The following is a 20,218-nucleotide window of genomic DNA, read 5'->3' as shown; positions in this document are numbered from 1 at the left end:
AAAAGAAAATCCCATCCCTTCATCAATTTCCTAAAGTTTTGTGAAAGCATGAAAAAAATGAAAGCTAATGAAAATATGATCACTGGAAGGGACACTATAGATACACCAGGTTCTCAGATGGCTTGGCATTTACTGTTAGACCAATCAAAGCGAACGCTGCTTAGGGCTGCTGAGTCTTCCTGTCTGCGTCCGTGAGTCTTCCTGGCTGTGCCTGTGAGTCTGTGTCTGTGAGTCTTCCTGTCTGCATCTGTGAGTCTTCCTGGCTGTGTCTGTGAGTCTTCCTGTCTGCATCTGTAAGTCTTCCTGGCTGTGTCTGTGTCTGTGAGTCCTCCTGGCTGTGTCTGTGAGTCTGTGTCTGTGAGTCTTCCTGGCTGTGTCTGTGAGTCTTCCTGGCTGTGTCTGTGAGTCTTCCTGTCTGCGTCTGTGAGTCCTCCTGGCTGTGCCTGTGAGTCCTCCTGGCTGTGCCTGTGAGTCTGTGCCTGTGAGTCTTCCTGGCTGTGTCTGTGAGTCTTCCTGTCTGCGTCTGTGAGTCTGTGTCTGTGAGTCTGTGACTGTGAGTCTTCCTGTCTGCGTCTGTGAGTCTTCCTGTCTGCGTCTGTGAGTCCTCCTGGCTGTGTCTGTGAGTCTTCCTGTCTGCGTCTGTGAGTCCTCCTGGCTGTGCCTGTGAGTCTGTGCCTGTGAGTCTTCCTGGCTGTGCCTGTGAGTCTTCCTGTCTGCGTCTGTGAGTCTGTGTCTGTGAGTCTGTGTCTGTGAGTCTGTGTCTGTGAGTCTTCCTGTCTGCGTCTGTGAGTCTTCCTGACTGCGTCTGTGAGTCCTCCTGGCTGTGTCTGTGAGTCTGTGTCTGTGAGTCCTCCTGGCTGTGCCTGTGAGTCTGCGTCAGTGAGTCTTCCTGGCTGCGTCTGTGAGTCTTCCTAGTTGTGTCTGTGAGTCCTCCTGGCTGCGTCTGTGAGTCCTCCTGGCTGTGTCTGTGAGTCCTTCTGGCTGTGCCTGTGAGTCTGTGTCTGTGAGTCCTCCTGGCTGTGCCTGTGAGTCTGTGTCTGTGAGTCTTCCTGGCTGTGTCTGTGAGTCTTCACCGCTCTTAATCATTTTAATTGCTTAGATTCAAGATCACTCTAACCAGATAAGACTTGACTGAAAAATAAATGAATGCATAAAGGAAACTATGAAGTTGTGTTTTTTATAATAGTGTAAACTGTGTGCATGTGTGTACTAAATTAGACAAAACGTATAAAAATATATACAGTTGTCTAATATATAAATTTGTCAAAAAAAAATTAAAAGTCTGTGAATAAAATTTTTCCAACAATTGCAAGTATTCATGTATATAATTTTATAACAATATAAAATGGTTTTATTCCTGTCACACCAAAAAAAAAACATTTTCCATTCAGAGATAGACCCATAAATCTCATCAAGAATGTAGTCAGTCATTTTTATTCCAAAAACACTGTATAACTTTGTTGCTTTATGTAGTAAATATAAATGTTAAACAGAATATTTTCCCAAGTAAACAAGTTAACTCAACAATTCAAAGTGAACAGTTGTTCAAAATATCTTGTGCCCTTTTGAAGGACAAAGAACTAAAATTTAAGCATGAATAAAAAACACTTCAAAATCCAGTGGAAAGCACCTTGATTAACTAAAAAAAATCTTTTTCTACATAGTTCTAAAGTTATAAATCTCTAATATTCAATTTGATGCATTCAAAATTTCTGTAGATGTAAATTTCAAACAACACTCTAGATCCTGTATACAGCAAAACCAACAGGCTTAAATCAGCCCTTTGAGAGTCTGTATAAGCTCAAATAGACCGCTGAATTTACTGTGCAGGTCCGCGCTGTTTGCCGATGACCTCAGTCGGCTGGATGTGGAATTGAAGTCCTGTAGCTTATTATCGGCAATGTAACGTGAAAGCAACCACATCGAAGGCAACGGAAGGTTTATCTCCTACTGTTTTCACAAATATGGCATGTCCGACTTTGAAATAGTCACATAAATCAACAGATACTGTTGAAAAAGGGTTTCACACCGATTATAGATAAGTATCACAAAGTTATTAGTATTAAATTCTTAAATTCTTAACAATGTGCAATAATGAGCATGAACTTTCATCATGCTCAGTGTTTTTGGGATTCATAGGACTTCCAAGCAGCTGTTGTCCTTTTAGATTGCTAGTCATGAGGCTATAGGAGCCCCATGAAATTTCCTCTAAGGGGTTGGGTTTCACACAGTTTTACATGCAAACAGAAAACTGATCTGCATACTTTTATCAGCAAGGTTAGGAGATGCGACCAGCTAGAAACATGAAATAGGCAATCAGGTTGAGGTAACTGTCATTTGGACCAGTTAAGCGTTAGCGTGTGTTGGTTTCTGTCTCAATCACACACTATGGATAATCCACTGGTTAGTGAATTTAAGGCTTAAAAACTACAGCGATATCAACTCTATTCAAGGAAACAGAAAGAAGTGGTAACAGTTGTAGCTTACCATTACTTTTTTCTGAACGTAATAAATAAAGAAATAAATGCAGTCGTCCTTCTTTCCGGAGCACGACTTTCACTGACCATCTCGCATTTCTCATACGGTAAAGCTTTGCTTTATTTTGTAAAATCTGCTGCATGATCTCTATTGAAGTCCCACGTAAAACTCAGGACTTTCCTCAAGTGCGCTACACATCTCTCCCACTAACCATGATGTCACTTACCCTACCTTCCTGATCCATTAATCTTTTTGATAGCTCACTACTCCACATGACTAAAACTCAGGGAAAAAATGCTTTAAAAAAGTGGGCAAGGCAATTTTGACGAAGGCACTTACACATAATTCAAACCAAATCTCAGGAAGCAAATCGGCCAAATTTCATGTGTCTGAGAGACATAACTGCACTTAACACAATATTTCTCATTATCACAGTTATGAAAAGACAACTGCATACTGTACCTGCGGACATAAGGACTATTCTAGAAAGTTTCGTTACCTATTCAACACATTTTAACAATGCATCTTTTATTTGTTTTCAGTGTGCAAAATGTGTTTCTGAAAACCTTAGATCTATGCTTATATATTTCTAATTACATATTCTTTTAAGGTGTTCATACACACCAACTAACTCATGTGGCTGTTCCATTATTTTAGTGCAAAATTATCATTTTGTTCTTATTAATTGGTTTGTTAAAAAATTAAGAATGCTAAAAATGCTCCTAACGAATAGGATAAAACTAAATATCTCCAGTTTTAAAGTTTGCAAAGCCGTTAAGATGTGGTCCTTTTTAACCTACAGATTGGCACTTGTCTGTAAACACACTAATCCGCACTCTTTGGTAGTTCTTTTTCCAGTGCTCTGGAATGAGAACTAAAAATGTACTTTTGATCTACCATTGACATAATGTCAAAAATGAAAGCACCTTTTCAAAAATATATATATTTACTTAGTTAAAAAAAAAAAAGAAACCTTAGTTAATGTTAGTGAACTTTAGGGAATAACTGAGAAGGTGACTCCACCACACAATTAGGCACTGAACTAAATACACAGAATGTTAAAGATTGTTATTGTGCACAGTTAGTGCTGAGGGAAATCCTATATCTGGGTACGGCTGAGATTTATATATTGAAAATCATTTTACTGACAGCTCTCTTTCGTAGTTTGATTAGTATTGGCCTAAGAAATAAACAAATGTAACATGAGTACAACAATTAATAGATTGTAAGTAAAATTAAACTGATCTTTGCATAATTGGGTCATACTGTACCGTGATTTTAGCTTTGCCAGATATTTTGTGCTTTGTGACTTCATGTCCATCTCTGACTTCATATACATCTCAGAAAAAATGATAATACTTCCTAAATTACCTGCACGTCAGGATTCTAGGGGTGGCCATTTTGATTATAGCTGGGTCTTAATCTTAGTGCATAATAAAACCTAAATAAAAGTTTTAGCATGCTAGTGTTTAAAAATCGCCCAGGGCAAACTGCACAGGGCACTGAGGCTGACAGAGGAGTTTAAATTCCAGAGGTCTCTGAAGGTCACCGTCAGAGGTTGAGTGAGGTGTTTACACGAGCATGTCAAACACACTACTGAGCATGTGATTAACGCGTGACATGAGCACCTTCATTATTCCTTGAGCTCAGGGCAGCCTTGGGCGGCGACAGCGTGACTGGCAGGCCTGCGACCCGGCACCTTGAGCAGAGCAGCGCTGAACACGGCAATGATGCCAAGGTTGAGCAGGACGCCCAGGACCAGGGCCCCTATGGTGCCCAGGAGCGACGGAACAGCGGTGTTGACCATCAGCCAGGCGCTGCGCGACGTCATGTCTGCCAACAGCGCCTCCATCTGAAAGTGTGTGCCCACTACAGCACAGATGTGGAAGAGCTGGTGACTGTGGCCTGGATTTGAGAGATTGGAGAGGGACGTGATGGGTAATGGAATGGGATAAAACCAAAAAAACAATAGATATTACAGATAATCTAGCTTTTTAGTATCATCTCAGGATGAGAACTATGCTGAAGCTTAACTGATTATTTGTATCAGGTGTGTTAAATTATGGCTGTACCTAAGCTCTGTATGGTGGTCGATCTCCAGGAGCAAAATTGAGCAGCCCTGCTGTTTATAATTCATATTTAAACAAGTACTATGATGAGGAAACAGAGATTTGGGTCAACATTACAAAATAGGGTTTGAAATGGACTTTGAGGCAGAAAGACAGAAAACTAAAGACGAACGGACGCACCGATGAAATCGAAGCGTCCTGGGGCCAGTCTCTCGGGGAGGTGTGATGTGAACAGGAAGCAGGTGAGGAAGGCGAAGATCAGGTGGTAACAGTGGCTGGACGAGGCCTCGTTGTGGCTAAAGCTATCTCCACAGCATAGCAGCAGCTATGGAGATGAGAGCACATGCAGTGACACTCAGGTACAGTTCTGCAGTGAAGAGCTTCCAGGCATTACTCACTCCTACCCAGGGGGAATCTACTCACTCTGTGGAAGAGGGGGATATTGTCGAAGATAAAGGGATAAACAAAAGCTGCCGTCCTCAAGATCTTACTCTTGCGGGGAAACTCCATCTCAAGGAGCCTATAAAAAGATTTATCATTGATAATAATGTGAAAGATACTCTTAAGGTTATGTGCACTTTACTAATTATATGCAGTATTTGTGAATCTTCTATACCACACACATCACAATTGAATGCTTTTAATAATAATTGCTCTTGTTGCTATAGACAGATGTCATCAGCCATTTATCATTAAAATGGAAACACTTTTAAGTAGAGACCACAAAGAGGTCATGCAGTGATACCTGATATTTCTTGCTGTAAATGCGGATGATTCGTCAGACAAGCTCATGCACAGCACACAGTCATTAGCTAATCAACCCACAAGCTCAAATTATGCCCAGCTGGGACACTGTGTGTTCCGCCTCTTACCTGGAATAGCAGGACAGTCCAGTGCACACCAGTGTGTTCCCAACAGCCAAAGCTACAAAGTACTCATGCAGCCAGGTGTTCACCCAGCAATCGGGCATCACATAAGATCCATAAGTAATGGCACAACCTGTAAACAGAAAGCCAAGCAAAACACGTCCAGTTAAAACAGTCATTCCCTTTGAATCCATCCACTGACATTATCTAGTTCTGGGTCATCATGCAGATATAGAGACAAAAGCAGTGTGGATCATGATAATGCCTTCCCAGCACTTTGTATCTCAGCCTCAGCAACCAATCAGAGGGGCAGTTTTATCTGTGTATCATACTAATGCCTTCCCAGCACTTTGTATCTCAGCCTCAGCAACCAATCAGAGGGGCAGTTTTATCTGTGTATCATACTAATGCCTTCCCAAGACTCTGTATCTCAGCCTCAGCAACCAATCAGGGGGCCAGTTTTATCTGTGTATCATACTAATGCCTTCCCAGCACTCTGTATCTCATCCTCAGCAACCAATCAGGCGGCCAGTTTTATCTGTGTATCATACTAATGCCTTCCCAGCACTCTGTATCTCATCCTCAGCAACCAATCAGGCGGCCAGTTTTATCTGTGTATCATACTAATGCCTTCCCAGCACTCTGTATCTCATCCTCAGCAACCAATCAGGGGGGCAGTTTTATCTGTATATCATGCTAATAGCTTCCCAGCACTCTGTATCTCATCCTCAGCAACCAATCAGGGGGCCAGTTTTATCTGTGTATCATACTAATGCCTTCCCAGCACTCTGTATCTCATCCTCAGCAACCAATCAGGGGGCCAGTTTTATCTGTGTATCATACTAATGCCTTCCCAAGACTCTGTATCTCAGCCTCAGCAACCAATCAGGGGGCCAGTTTTATCTGTGTATCATACTAATGCCTTCCCAGCACTCTGTATCTCATCCTCAGCAACCAATCAGGGGGCCAGTTTTATCTGTGTATCATACTAATGCCTTCCCAGCACTCTGTATCTCAGCCTCAGCAACCAATCAGGGGGCCAGTTTTATCTGTGTATCATACTAATGCCTTCCCAGCACTCTGCATCACAACCCCAGCTGCCAAGTCACTGACTGTATCATACATGCATGACACGTGATATGCAGAGGGAAAACATACAGTTTTAACTATACTATATTATCATATTAAAGCAAATCAAGAATTCTTTATAGTCACTTCCAGATATCTTACCTATATTCCATCTATATCTTACACTATAAACAGGGCATTCTTGCATTCTTATGTAATTATTATTGTATCAATATCAGTCTGAGCAGCTGTATTGTGGTATTCTGGAGTGTGAACACACATACGTCGCCATAGCAGCCATCACATGTCATTCATCACCACAGGAAAATGCGAAGATCTCACAAATGGAAAGAACAGAAGGCTGTTAACCTTCCCAGCAGCACAAAAATATGTAAAATGCTAAATATACCACTGATCACTATGACGTTTTATCTTTGGGCTACCAAGTCCCCAAATTTACAGTGAAGCACCCCTTCCAAGCCACAAGGCTATTCAGAAGAGTCAGAAGTTTTTTCTTGACAAAACAGCATTTTCAGTTGGACTGGAACCAAGACCTATGGTCAGAAAAAGCACATTTCATTTGCTGTGCACACCAGTGGATGGCCAATCAGCTGTAGGGAGGTCACAATACCTACTGAAAAAAATGGGTGATCATACCACTTGTTTTTAGGAATGAATCATTTCTGAAATGTGTATCTGTGGCTGATTCTATTATTTATACTGTAATAAACTGGAATGCATCCTGTCCAGGGTCTATGCCACCTTTTTCGCTTTGCACCCTGGGATATACTCCAAGCTCATGGAGGTCCTTCATTGGATTAGCGGTTATGGAATACGGATTGAATGGTGGAAAGATCTTTACCAAGGATGCGGATCATTTGCAAGGTGGCTACAGCTGTTCAGACAAAACAAGGAGAGAAACAGGAGATTCCCTGGCAGAGGTGCTAAGGGAGGCAATGAGGGAGGTGCTAAGGGAGGCGCTAAGGGAGGTGCTAAGGGAGGCACTGAGGGAGGCGCTAAGGGAGGTGCTAAGGGAGGCACTGAGGGAGGTGCTAAGGGAGGCCCTGAGGGAGGTGCTAAGGGAGGCACTGAGGGAGGTGCTAAGGGGCAGCACAGTGGGCCTTGGCAGGGGGGCCGGTTATACCCAGGCTGTAGAGGCTGATGGCGCCATAGTCAAAGAAGTAGCAGATGTGGCGCGACTCGGGGGACATGGTGCTGAAGGTGTGGGCACAGCTGGAGGTGAAGGGATACAGGCAGATCAGCAGCATGTAGACCAGCAGGGGCCAGGTGTAGCTCTCCGACAGGAAGTCCAGAGAGCCGCAGAGCATGCTGAAGCGCCACAGGAAGTACCTGTCAAGGGAGAGAGGGCGGTCGGCCCGCCGCGCTCGTCAGAGAGAGGGGGGCGTTCGGCGGAGCCGCTCGCTGCGGGGGAATGGGGCGGCTGTCATCATGAGAGAGCGAGGCAGTGAAGTTAAAGGGAAACAGAATTGCAGGGCATCAGCTTCTAGTATAATCCTATGAATCACACTGACCAAATGGACCTCTAATACTAACTCCATTTAATTTGGATTCATACATACCCCCCAATAAACAGACCTTTACATTTAAATAATTGTGTGCCCCCCCCCAATATCAAACTCTCTGCTGTGCCATTAGGAAGTAGTAAAACAAGTATAAATTGAAAACCATGATCTTTTGTGTAGTACTAATACTTTGTACAGTACTATGCTACATTCCTATTTAGTTTTGTAGTGTGATTTTACAATCATGTTGTTTTTGGTTTTTTTTTTTAATCAGATGATGACAAGGAAAGGTAGTAATGGGACAGAAAATACAGAGATTTTGGGACTTGTTTTGTCAAAGTAAAGCCCGTGTCAGAGGTTTTCAATCCTGTCAGCAGAAACATTTACTGTATAAAATCAAAATGAAACCTTTGGCTGGAGTATTTTGTGACTCTGGAAAGGGCAGGAGGTGATCCTCGGATGTTTGTGATCAGGCTAACTTATTGGTAAATTGTGAATAGCATGTGGATAATGTCATGACAAAAGTGTAAAATTTTGCATCCTGTTGCCATATACTTTGCAATAAGACCAAATTCTCATATCCAAATAATGATATATATCATATTGGTAGACATTGGTCTATCGTCACACGATATATATCGCACAGCGCTACACACATGTATCAGTACTAGAACTATTGTTGAACCGCATGGCATTAATCATTGTAGCTGGTTAATCTTTCTGAAGCTCTTATAAACTAGTATTTCATGATTTAAATGTTTAGATTGGAAAATACACTTTCATGCCTGAATTTTTGTATTTAACAAAATATATGTACAGTTGACATACTTAATGCCATGTTACACAGTTGCAGTGGGGACTACATGTTCAAGTACTTTTACTTTAATACTGTAAATATATTTACAAGTAAGTACTTACTTTTACTTAAGTAGGAAGGCCAACAAGGTACTTTTACTAGAGTACATTTTTGCCTGTTTATTTGTACTTTTACTTAGGTAAATTAGTACTTTCTCCGCCACTGAACAGTGCCTTCCTCCAACTCTGATAGAGCAGTGTATCACAATCCACTCCTCAAGTGAGGGAACATAAATGTGAACTGTCTGGCAGGGAGCTGGGAGGGAGCAAAAATGTGGATGTTTGTGGCTCCCTGAGGACTGGATTGGGAAACCCTGGAGTGAAAGGCCTGGAGAAAAAAGCCAACAGTTCCGTAGGGCGACAGGAAGCAGGTGGCCGCTGGCATGCAGATCAGGAGAGGCATGTGCTAGATTTCACCCCTCTGAGGTCCACGTGGGCGTTATGCAGTGGGAGGCAGGGAGGTTGGCCAACGGTGAGATTTAATTGCCGGTTGCAGATTAAAAGAAAAAGGGAAAAGGCTTTTTTTTTAAGCGTTATGGATTAATGTACTTTTGTTAATATTACAGATGTGATTCGTTACCATTTCAAATCTATGTATAGCAAAACTTCTTAGTGACTGAGCTCTGAACTTGAGACTCTTGTGTGACAATGGATTGCACATATTCCCATGCATCCTTTAAGTGCCTCTAATAGTAGAAAATAAATGATGCATATTTGACACTTATCTGACACTGACCGGAGAGTGCTGGCCAGACACGTCACTTACAGCGGCGTAATTCAGGGTCAGAGCAACAGTGAATCAAAGTGTAGCAGTGGCTCTATGTAAACATATGTAATGTGAGCACTTCTTTGTTGGTAATAAGTGGGTAAATAAGCATAAAGTCCTTAACAAGTGTAATTATCCAGTCTGAAGTAATTCTTGATGCATCTGTGATATTTTAATGGGTATGTCATGAATATCTGCTACTAGCATACTTTTGGAAAGCTTGACAACTCCTTGACGCTTTGAAAAGATGCACACCAGTGCCTAGAATGGCTAGACTGTTTAATGCATTGGTGCTAGAACATAGTTGCAGACTAATGTTATGCCTGCGCACAGGAAAATACAACATAATCAAAAAGAAAGAAACGTAATTTCTTCTTGTTTCCTATAACTGATGTTGGGCTTGAGTGAGGAGCATGAGAGATGCACGACCATTAAATGCAATGAAAGGTAAGCGAGGTAGAGCCTCACTGGGGTCTGCAGCCCGTGGACCATCCAGCGGCCGCTTACCAAGTGGCCAGGAAATGGGTCCAGATGTTGACGGTCTCGTTGGTCATCTGGAAGCTGCTGAGGACGCAGTCCAGCGCCGAGCTGCGGGGGTGGCGGTACCCGGATATGATGCCATCCTCTTGGTATACCTGCAGAAATGCATGCCGGCAAACACACGCTAGCAGGTGAGACAGCAGGTTCTAATGCAGAAACCAGCGTAAAACTGTGATGTGCAGAATTACAAAGAATCTACTGAGGATCAGAAGGTCCCTGACCAGAAGAAACTTGCTGTTAAATACCTGTTTAATAGTACTTGCCTCTCTAAAATATGATTTATGCTGTGAAGACTAGATAATTAATCACTGACATATTGATAGGGAAACTCATTTGAATGAAAAACAGACCTTGTATTACTCATGCAACACTGTATCTGTCTGAGTTTCATTTTATTTATTCAGCAAATACATTTATGGAAACTGACATTTGTTTTTGAGAAGGCTGGGTGACACAATCCCTGGAGCATTTGGGCATTAAGAGTATTGCTCAGGAGCCCTACAGTTAAATCACTCTGCTGACACGGGGATTTAAACAAGCGACCTTCCGTTCACATACACAGCACCCTAACCCACTGAGTCACATCGCGCCCCCAGTTTTTGCTGACTTCGCTATGAAGGCCACTCACCCTCGGAACCTGGTGGATATCGAAGAGCTGGGGGAGCCTGAAGCCCAGAGAACCCGTCGGCAGCCAGAGGACTTCAGCCGCCCACCGGCGCACCTGCTGCAGCCAGGCCTGCCCCCCCTGGCACAGCACACACCACATGGGGCACTCCAGCTGCGGGGGTCGGGCCCCTTCCATCATCTCCCGCCGCTCACACTGGACCCTGGCCCAAGCCTGACGGCCAGGCCACTGCACAGGAGGGACTGCGGAGGAGACCAGGAGGAGAGCGTGCGTTACGGGCGGAGCCATGCTTCAGAGCCCCGGCTCGAGCCCCCCCCCCCTGTCGCCAGGCCATAGGAAAGCAGCGCTGATATTTAGGCTTTCATGTACCTCCCGGAATCTTATCCAGCCCTCCATCCCGAGACAAGTCTCTACTGGCCTGCGACATAAACAACATTTTTGTATGTAAGCACAGGAAACGAGAGGCCCACATTCCATAAAACGTTCTTAAAAATTCAGAGGGGAACGCTGCAAGTTTACCCTGCATTTCCCAATGGGTGCCATGCAACCCGGCATCTTCTGAGGGATTTACTGTGCTGCTCTACTGAAGACAAGAAGCTCTGGGTTTTATGACATCTACAGTAGAGGCTGGTCCTCTTTGGTCACTATCAAAATGAGATGGTCCTGCAGCAGGCAGGACACGAAGGAGACGACAGGGCATAGCCCATGTTCAAGGACTCCCCACGGAGCCCATGCTCCCATGGACCACAGAATACACCTAAATGGGGTGGGGGGGGGCATAATTTCACGGCAGGAGTGGGGGGCATATTTACTAAAACAAATATTTGATGGAGCAAAATTAATAATGGGCTTTTATTGATAAAATTTTATCGTTTTTTTTTTAAGGTGATTTTTTTCATGATTGTTCATTATGCCATTCTTACTGATGCCCCCCCCCCACAGTTCCATGGCTCCTAACTTACCCTTCTTCACCACGGGTTATTAAAAGCTTTACCACTCAGCACTTAAATATTAAGGCTGCGCTTCCTGACAAAAATAGGCAGCACACTCCCTGTGGGGTCCTACCTCCAGCTTCTCTGACCATGACTGGTACTATGTGTCTGTAGTCACCGCCTATCGGCACTTATGAAGTATTAAAGGTAAATGCATTGCTGAGGAAGGCGTCCTGAGTGCCTTGTTCAGGACTCATTACTTAGCAGTCATAAGCATCTAAGTGTGCAGCCATTTGTGTAGGATAGCAGTTATTTGTTTGTTTGCAGGTGCATGCATGCAGTGGGAGGCGGCCAGGATGAGGATCAGCACCTCCAAGTCTGAGGCCATGGTTCTCAAACAGAAAAGGGTGGATTGACCTCTCCTGATAGGGGAGGAGTTACTGCCTCAAGTGGAGGAGTTTAAGTATCTTCGGGTCTTGTTCACGAGTGTGGGAAGAAGGGAGTGTTCTGTCTTGGGGAAGCAAGAGCTGAAGGCAAAGCTTTTGATTTGCCAGCCGATCTACATTCCTATCCTCACTTGTGGTCACAATCTTTAGGTACTGCCTGAAAGAATGAGATCGCAGATAAAAGGGGCAGAAATGAGTTTCCTCTGCAGTGTGTCTCTGCTGAGCCTTATAGATCGGGTGAGGAGCTTGGACATTCAGAAGGAGGTCAAGGGAGAGCCACTGCTCCTCCGCATCAAACAGAGTCAGTTGAAGTGGTTCAAGCATCTATGTAGGATATCTAACTGGACGCCTCCCAGGGGGGGTGTTCCAGGCATGTCCAACTGGGAGGTGACCCCAGATTCAGGACATGTTGGAGAGATGATATCTCTTGGCTGGCCTGGGAACACCTTGGTATTCCACCGGTGGAGCTGGAGGAGAAGGCTGGTGTGAGGGAGCCCGACCCCCAATAAGTGTCAGAAAATGGATGGATGGATGGACGGAGTTTTAATATAAACCTACAACCCAGAAATGATACTTATTTTTCTTTTTAACTGTGGTAGATTCAGATTCAGCACTATAGGAATAACAATACATTGCCGTAAATGGCACAACAGTTCTTTTATTAATTAAAATCCAGCTAGACATGAAATCGTTTCCCTCCATTTTTTTCCCTGAAGGATCACGCAGGTCTCATTCCATGACAGGAGCACAGAGAGGTTTGCCACCCCCCCCCCCCCCCTCATGCAGTGATACAGCTGTGAGCTTTCTCTCTGCAGAGGGGGGTGAACAATGTGTGCTTTGTGAACACTCTGGAAAGTGTAGGCTGAGGAGTGACTGTTACACGTCGGACCATGAGAACGGGCTGTGCTTAGGACAGGAATGTGAGCCGCGGGCTGGATAGGACAATGGGCCGAGTCTGACGGACACTCCGCCATCTTCCCGGGGGGGAATCAGACATCATCATTTCATAAACATCGAGAACTGAAGCGTCACAGAGCAAGAAGACACATCAGGTATCTGCTATGGAACTAATGGGTGTGAATCCTGGGAAGACAGCACCACGGTCCCAAAAGTAATATCTCGGAAACCATCATAGATCAAAGCAAGAAATTCAAAATACTCAGAAACAGACCTATCTCTAGGGTGGAAGGGACTACAGATCAAGAAAGTCAAAGCAGGAGGCAGTGCAAGAACAGACTGCTGGGTAGACTACAGTTTTAAAAATCTGGGGTGCCAGTGGGTGGCAGATCCAGTGCTGGGGGGTTTGATTCCCACCTCGTGTACGGAGCTTGCATGCTATTCCCAGATTGCACAGGGTTTCTCTGAGTATTCCAGGTTTCTCCCAAAGTCCAGAAAAATTTGACTTGGTGTCTCTAAATTGCCCATATTGTGTTCCCTGTGATGGAATGGTATCCTCTCCAGGGCGATCTGGCTCTTTGATGGATGGGTGTGACCCGTGGCCTCGTCCATGCAGTGACAGTTACTGTATATGTCTGATTATTTGACAGGCCTCTTAGAATTAAAAACACAGGGATTGCGTTAGGTCGATGTGGCTCAGTGGGAAGCCATGTAACTTCACACCTCTAGTTTTGTACAATCAAATCCCGCTTTATTAAGCTAGCAGCTCCTCATCATAGCCAGGCACACTTAACAAGAGCTTCTGATAAACTCTGACACACTTCCACCACATAGCACATATACAGCACATAGCAACTGATCTTTTCATGGCTACACAGTTGGTGCAAACCCTCATCTATGACAGATAAAGCGTGTGGTCTGTAATATAAGTCTGCAATATGACCTCTCAAATTTAGATTCCCGAGTTGAGACGTATATATTAATTGCACCTGCTTGGCCCTTGGTATCTCAGACACAGAGAAGCTACTTTGTAGATCTGGTGACCTGTGGACCAGTGCAAGGAATGCTGACAATCCAGAGTTTGAACAGCCTTGGAGAGACTGAGAAAAGCACTCGTCATTGATGACTATGTGCTTGCTGTCTGGCTCCTATGGCCATTCAGGAACTTGGGATCTCGTCTTTCACTGTCCAGTGCACTATGCATTGGTCTTATGTGGGTCAAATTGACCTGTGGATGAGAATGCAAGCCTCAAATCTCCAGTATCTGTAAAACCGTAGTAAACCTCTTGAATGACAAAATACCACCTTTTCGGTAAATACAGTCTGAACAGGACAGCTGTACAATATGAATCATGGTTTAGTTTAAAACAGTAAGCTGACATGTGATATGTGGGAGCTGGTGTATACTATGGTTTTGTGCTGTTTGTATTGTTTAATACTGTGTGAATTTCATAACCTTACCACAATTAAGCCTTTTTATTGCAATGCTTTACTCCACCAGTTTGTCTATAACAATTAATAGGAATAACGAAACTCCATTAAAAATATGCATTGAGTATTTTTGAAACATTTTAAGATATTTCACTGCTTACTGTCATTAAAAACTTCACACCATAGTTGTATGCATTACATCTCTATGCCCTGTTAAACATTTATAATGTCAAACTTGAAAAGAACCTGTAAATGGATACGCTTTCTTTGTTTCCATTTCTCTTCCACTGCCGAAGAGAGAAAAATAGCTGAATGAGCAGACAAGGCCTTGCCAAAAGCAGGGGAGGGCAAGAAGTGAGACCACCTCAGGGATAATAGGAAAAGACTGCTCTGATTTGAAGAGGCCATGATACCACTTAATTTTGATTCAATCCAGCCAATAACAGTAAGCCGTGGGAGGACCTCCTGAGCTAAGGTGGCTAAAGACTCGCCTGTCCAAAATATCCTTAAAAATACCCTCCTAGGTAACCATTTAAGACAAAAAAAAAAGTTAAAGCTCAAATCTCTGCAGAATACATACATGAAGTAAGAGTGACCAACAACACAACAGTGAAAAACAGAAGAAGAAACTATAACTGCTATATAGAAGCTGTGACTTTAACAAAATTTTGCAGTTTTGTATTCCCATTCTGGCAATTTAGCCAGCATGTGGCTAATGATCAGCACATCAACCCATCTCAGAATTGCAATTCCTCACCAGAGCTCAACAGGAAACAGAGACAGAAAAAAATCACCAGCAAGAACGACACTTTTAAAGAAAGTTGTAACCAACAGTAATGGTAACAGTACAGCTAAAAGGTTATTAAAGGCAAAGGCTGCTGCTTCAAATGTCTTCTCCAGGTTCCAATTAAGAATGGGATCAATTTCCCTGGTTTTTATTCTGACCTTCTTCCACAGCATATGTCTACCTTCACCTAATGTCCTTTGCTTGGAAATCCATTGTGCTCTATTCTTGCATAATTCAGAATAATGAATAATAGAACTCATGTATTTATGATAACAGAAATTATTATATATATAAATAAAACAAAGTACTAGCTACTCCAGAAGTACTAGCTATTCCCTTACTCCAGATGTGCTGTATAGGGGATGTGAGTTAGAACCATACTAAGTGTCTCTGAGTTACAACCCCCTAAAAATTTAAGCATAATTGGATTGTTGTAGATTGGGGGCCCAATATGCTTTCATGGGGCCTACAATCTCTAGCGGTGCCCCTGCCTTTCTCTAGTGTTCCGTCTTGACCACTCTCCTCCTTAAGAGTCGCATTTTTTTTCCCCTCGCTTGTGATTCGCTCATGATCACATGACTCCTTTCAATGGCCATCTGTGTCATACACAATGACGAGTCTTTGCCGTGGAGAAGCATTACTTTATCAAAACGCACTTTGCAGAGTATGCAAGTAATGCCCACGCTAACTTCCGTTGGTGTGCTACTTTACTTGGGCACCACGGAAATATTCATATACATAAACAATACCATATCAATCCTGTTTTATTCTACAGTCATAAGATAAATTCCGCATCATTTTATCCTAGACAACAACAACAATAATAATAATAAAGGCACTTTATTGACCCTTTGCGGGGAAATTCTCGTCTTGCTTACCCCGTCTTGCTCTCCATGACACAGAGACACATATATAGGTGACAGCAGGCTTGGAAGCCACCTGCAGCAGTGCCCATGGAACTGGGGGGGGTTAAGGGCCTTGCTCAATTAACGACCCGCAGACATGACTATTCCGCCAAAACCGGGCTTGAACCGGCAACCTTCCAATCACAGCCACAGAGGCTTAGCTCGCCGAGCCCCCAGACAGTGAAATTACACTGAACAGCACTTTTAATTTAGAATGTCTTGTAAATGACCCCATTCAGTGAGAGGGATAATCCAAGTAAATCTGCAGCAGATTGGCACAAATAGAAGAAATTTCACATCTTGTGCATCAGGTCATTTCAGCATCCAGCATGTCATGACTTTGACTCAGCTGAAATGTAGCATGGCTTTAAGCAGCCCATATAAGACACTCTTAAAAGCATCAATGCGTGGAAGCAGTTCTGAAGTGAGCATGCAGCCACCAAGCCAACGTACAGGACTGAGCATCGGGAACCGGAAGGGCTTCCTGTTGGGGATGGTGTTACCAATTACTTAGGATTTCGACGGAGACCAGATCACCATTTATGTCAAAAAAATGCAGCAGTATAGATCACAGTAATGTGTTAACTAGGTAAAGACGTAAGACACAGAATGCTTATTAAATTATGTTTCCATCATCTTTTATACTGCAGGAAAATATCTTTATGAGGATGTTTATAAGTTAAAGCGACATTCCCAGCAGGCCACACCGTAACAGCAATGGACATGATCAAACACTAGACATAGTATTTTGCCTTTTTTAATACGATGATAAAACGAGCCAAAAGTACAGGACATATTTTTAATGTTAGCAATTATCTTAATGTTCCAAATAAAATACATATAATTAACATTTATTCAGACTTTTTCCTTACTTCCAATTTGCACATCTTTTAAGGTGTAATTAGATGTTCTTAAGCAGTTAAAAATTATACTTTTCAGATCTAGCATATAATATTATATTACGTTTATGCATTATATTAAATTTGCCTTATAGCGCCTCAGAAAAATTACTTACGAATGAAGCGTTGGGTATATATATATATAAAACTATAGGCATGGCTTTCCCTTGTGCTTCAGTGCACGAGGATTAAGTTTCCTGCCAGAAGGAGACTGAAAGTGGGCTCCGGCGAACTGGGAGGGATATTGCACAGGGGAGATTCGGAATGACAGGAAGCTAAGAGGCCCAGTCTCCTCTCACACTCTTACAAAACAGTTTTACTGACAGGATTTCAGCGATTGACGGCGCGTTCCTCAGTTTTCACTGTCAAATATTGGCATTAAAAAGATCAACATACAAATCTTTCTGCTTAAATACATTTGTTGTCGCAAACAATTAGATCATTCTAACTTTTACACACATTGTTGTGAAAGATTCTTTGGCTGGGTGCCTAAAAATGTTAATATGTGAGTTTCACGGGATGTGCTGGTTTCCACCCCTGCAAAAACTCGTAGTACTTTCCCGTAATTCAGAAAACATACTTCAAAAGTTTCATATAATTCTTGGTACATGCAGCAGGTAGTTTCTATGTGGTCCAAAATATTTATGCGATTTGATTTATTTTATGCATTCATTGTAACGTACGTAGCAGATCGACAGAGTATAACACTTTTCCTTCAACATCATAAAAAGCACCAATCGACACATTCTCTCTCCCTTACACACAAGCCCGTAAGTTTTCTCGTCAATTATTTCTGCAATGGAATTTAAACTGCAAATCATAATCAATATGACTTATAACTAAGTCGTATTTTACATTACGATAGTTATATATGGTCTTTATTCTAGCCTTACAATATCTTGCTAAATAATCAAGTGTAAAACAAGCTCAATTATTCCGCCCAGATAGGGAGTGACTGAAAATGCAAAAAATCATGACACTACAAGAAAACACGACTTTCTGAAGCTACTTGACAATAAATTGCTGTAATACTGACGTTTATTAAACATACATGTGCAGAAAACCGTCGAGGCAGCCTGAAAAGCCAAGAAAAAAAATCAAGCATAAGAGGCAAACCTTTTAGCTTTATTTGGCGGCGTGGTGATTTAAGCACATCTTGACTGAGGTGACAATGTGTTTAAAATCCTGATTTTGTTGCTTGTAGGAAAAACGAAAGACTACGGTCCCATGATAAATCTATATGCGATCCCCGTTCCTACGCGCTGTGCCGCTGCTGGATTATAGGGTTACATTAGCGGCAGTGGCCATATCCCTCCTCCATCACATCCCCTTTTTCATTGGATGTGGACAAGAATGAAACGCTGTGTTCGGAATCAGGCGAGGGCCGAAAGCGAGCGGCGCAATTGTCGCATCATTTAATCTGTATTTATAAAAAAAGAGGGCGTTTTACCCCCGTAACACGATGCACGACGGACATCTTATATAAAGTTAACCCACAGTAAAATTTTGTTTTATTAAAAAGTTTCATTAAAATGTTTACCTACCTGCAATATTTTTTCATGTTCAAATGAGGGTTTTATATATTTACACTTTATGTCTTGGACTGAGTGTGCGGTACCTAATGGTGATTCATGGGGGGCGCTCTCTGCGCAGTCGGACCTTTTTTTCCCCCTCACACCCTTCGGGGTTTCTTGCGGCCACGAGGGCAGGCTTATGAGGAATTCCAGTAAACTGGGACCGGGTTTTGTTATCTCCGCTTCAGATGGCAGCGGAGGCGCAGTCGGGAGATCGAGCGCTTCTTTGTGCCACGAGAACTGGGCATAAGCCCAGGACTGGCAGGAACACGAGACGTCCAGAGAACACGCAGATGGACGCGGTGTAAGAAGAGATTTTAAAAAGGAGACAGAGCATTGTAGAGAGTGAGCGGAGGAGAGCAGCAGAGTTACCAGTGAAACAAGAACTACAGAGCATGATGATGCCGGTCGGACTGATAGCAGGCATGATTTGGGTCACTTTGACCGACGATTTTACGGACTGTGAGTTTTCAGGTAACAGGTCAGCCTACATTACAAAAATGGAGGCTATGATTTGGTCCCCGGTTTAAAAGTATATATTATAAAAATATCTGTACTCTGCGGGCAGTGGTGGCCTAATGGTTAACAAGGTACCGCCCCCAAGCACTGCTCCCCGGGCGCTGAGTTAGCAGCCCCCCTGCTATGTCACATTGTCACATATGGGTTAAATGCAGAGGATGCATTTCATTGTTGTGCACTGTGTGCTGTGTCATCACTGATCACCAAATTATAAAAACATTTCACTCTATTGACCAATGAGCCAGAACCCATGTGAAGTGAATAATATTGTCTTGTAAAAACGGCGCATGTCAACTTCTGTGATATGTTAGATGGTAACATTAAGTACTTGCCGTAAATGCGGAAGAAATTGGTTGAGATATAGATCTGAGTGACTTTGAAAAGGGCCAGTTTATGGTCAGAGGACTGGGACAGAACATCTCCATAACGGCAAGGCTTGTGCGGTGCTCACAGTCGGCCGTGGTGAGCACCTGCTGAGAGTGGTCCGAGGAGAGAAGAACCACAACCTGCTGACAGGGTGTTCGGCAGCCAAGACTTATCGATGCAATTTGTGAATGAAGGTTATTCTATGTGGTACAAACCAACAGAAGGGGTGACATACATAATGTGGCACAATTGACATAATTTTGATAATCATGGGAATAGCTTGTCATGACACACAGTAACATGGAACTGTGTAGACGTGCATCATACTTGTTGGTCCAACGCATCCCACAGAAGATCAACACGTGTCCGACTGTCCACAGGGCGCAACAGAAAATGGGATGCATCAGACCAGGTGACCTTAGATCGCTCCAAGGTCCAGTTCTGATACTTGCGTGCCCATTGTAGATGCTCTTGACGGTGGTCTGGGTTGTAACATGATTGCAAATAGAGCTTGATACCCTGTATGTCATGACACATTACTCCTGTGATTATCAAAATTATCTGTCATTTGGGCCAGACTGAATAATTGCTAGGCTGAACGAATGTAATCATGTGACAGTGAAGTCATCACTGCTTTTGTCTGTCTGCGGCAGTTTATTTACCCTTAAGTGG

The 20,218-nt window shown here is 43.1% G+C and overlaps 1 protein-coding gene across 2 annotated transcripts; it reads right to left on the bottom strand.

The window, feature by feature from the left end:
• Nucleotides 1-1,413: 1,413 nt before the first annotated feature.
• Nucleotides 1,414-18,455, bottom strand: paqr6 (progestin and adipoQ receptor family member VI). Of its 2 annotated transcripts, none has more exons than XM_023801429.2 (8): nt 18,204-18,455; nt 10,794-11,032; nt 10,133-10,260; nt 7,626-7,831; nt 5,420-5,546; nt 4,971-5,067; nt 4,728-4,872; nt 1,414-4,383 (listed from the first exon to the last, which is right to left on the bottom strand). In XM_023801429.2, the coding sequence occupies exons 2-8, from the start codon at nt 10,968-10,970 to the stop codon at nt 4,112-4,114; spliced, it is 1,152 nt and encodes a 383-aa protein (XP_023657197.2). In that variant the 5' UTR covers nt 10,971-11,032; nt 18,204-18,455; the 3' UTR covers nt 1,414-4,111. The 2 variants fall into 2 exon arrangements, with proteins under 2 accessions (XP_023657197.2, XP_023657198.2); XM_023801430.2 differs by lacking the exon at nt 18,204-18,455 and adding an exon at nt 17,204-17,298.
• Between the last annotated feature and the right edge of the window lie 1,763 nt (nt 18,456-20,218).

This window comes from Paramormyrops kingsleyae, chromosome 9 (genome assembly GCF_048594095.1).
Source record: "Paramormyrops kingsleyae isolate MSU_618 chromosome 9, PKINGS_0.4, whole genome shotgun sequence".
Taxonomy (NCBI): domain Eukaryota; kingdom Metazoa; phylum Chordata; class Actinopteri; order Osteoglossiformes; family Mormyridae; genus Paramormyrops; species Paramormyrops kingsleyae.
This window is presented reverse-complemented; position numbering and strand designations above follow the sequence as displayed.

What these genes read in the sequence shown, in the direction of transcription:
- paqr6 (XM_023801429.2), bottom strand. Translation starts at nt 10,970, where the DNA reads ATGATGGAAGGGGCCCGACCCCCGCAGCTGGAGTGCCCCATGTGGTGT. An exon ending in GGACTGTCCTGCTATTCCAG is followed by an intron (nt 5,068 to 5,419) that starts GTAAGAGGCGGA and finishes ATCTTTTTATAG; the next exon opens with GCTCCTTGAGATGGAGTTTC. An exon ending in AGGACGCTTCGATTTCATCG is followed by an intron (nt 4,384 to 4,727) that starts GTGCGTCCGTTC and finishes TCTCAAATCCAG; the next exon opens with GCCACAGTCACCAGCTCTTC.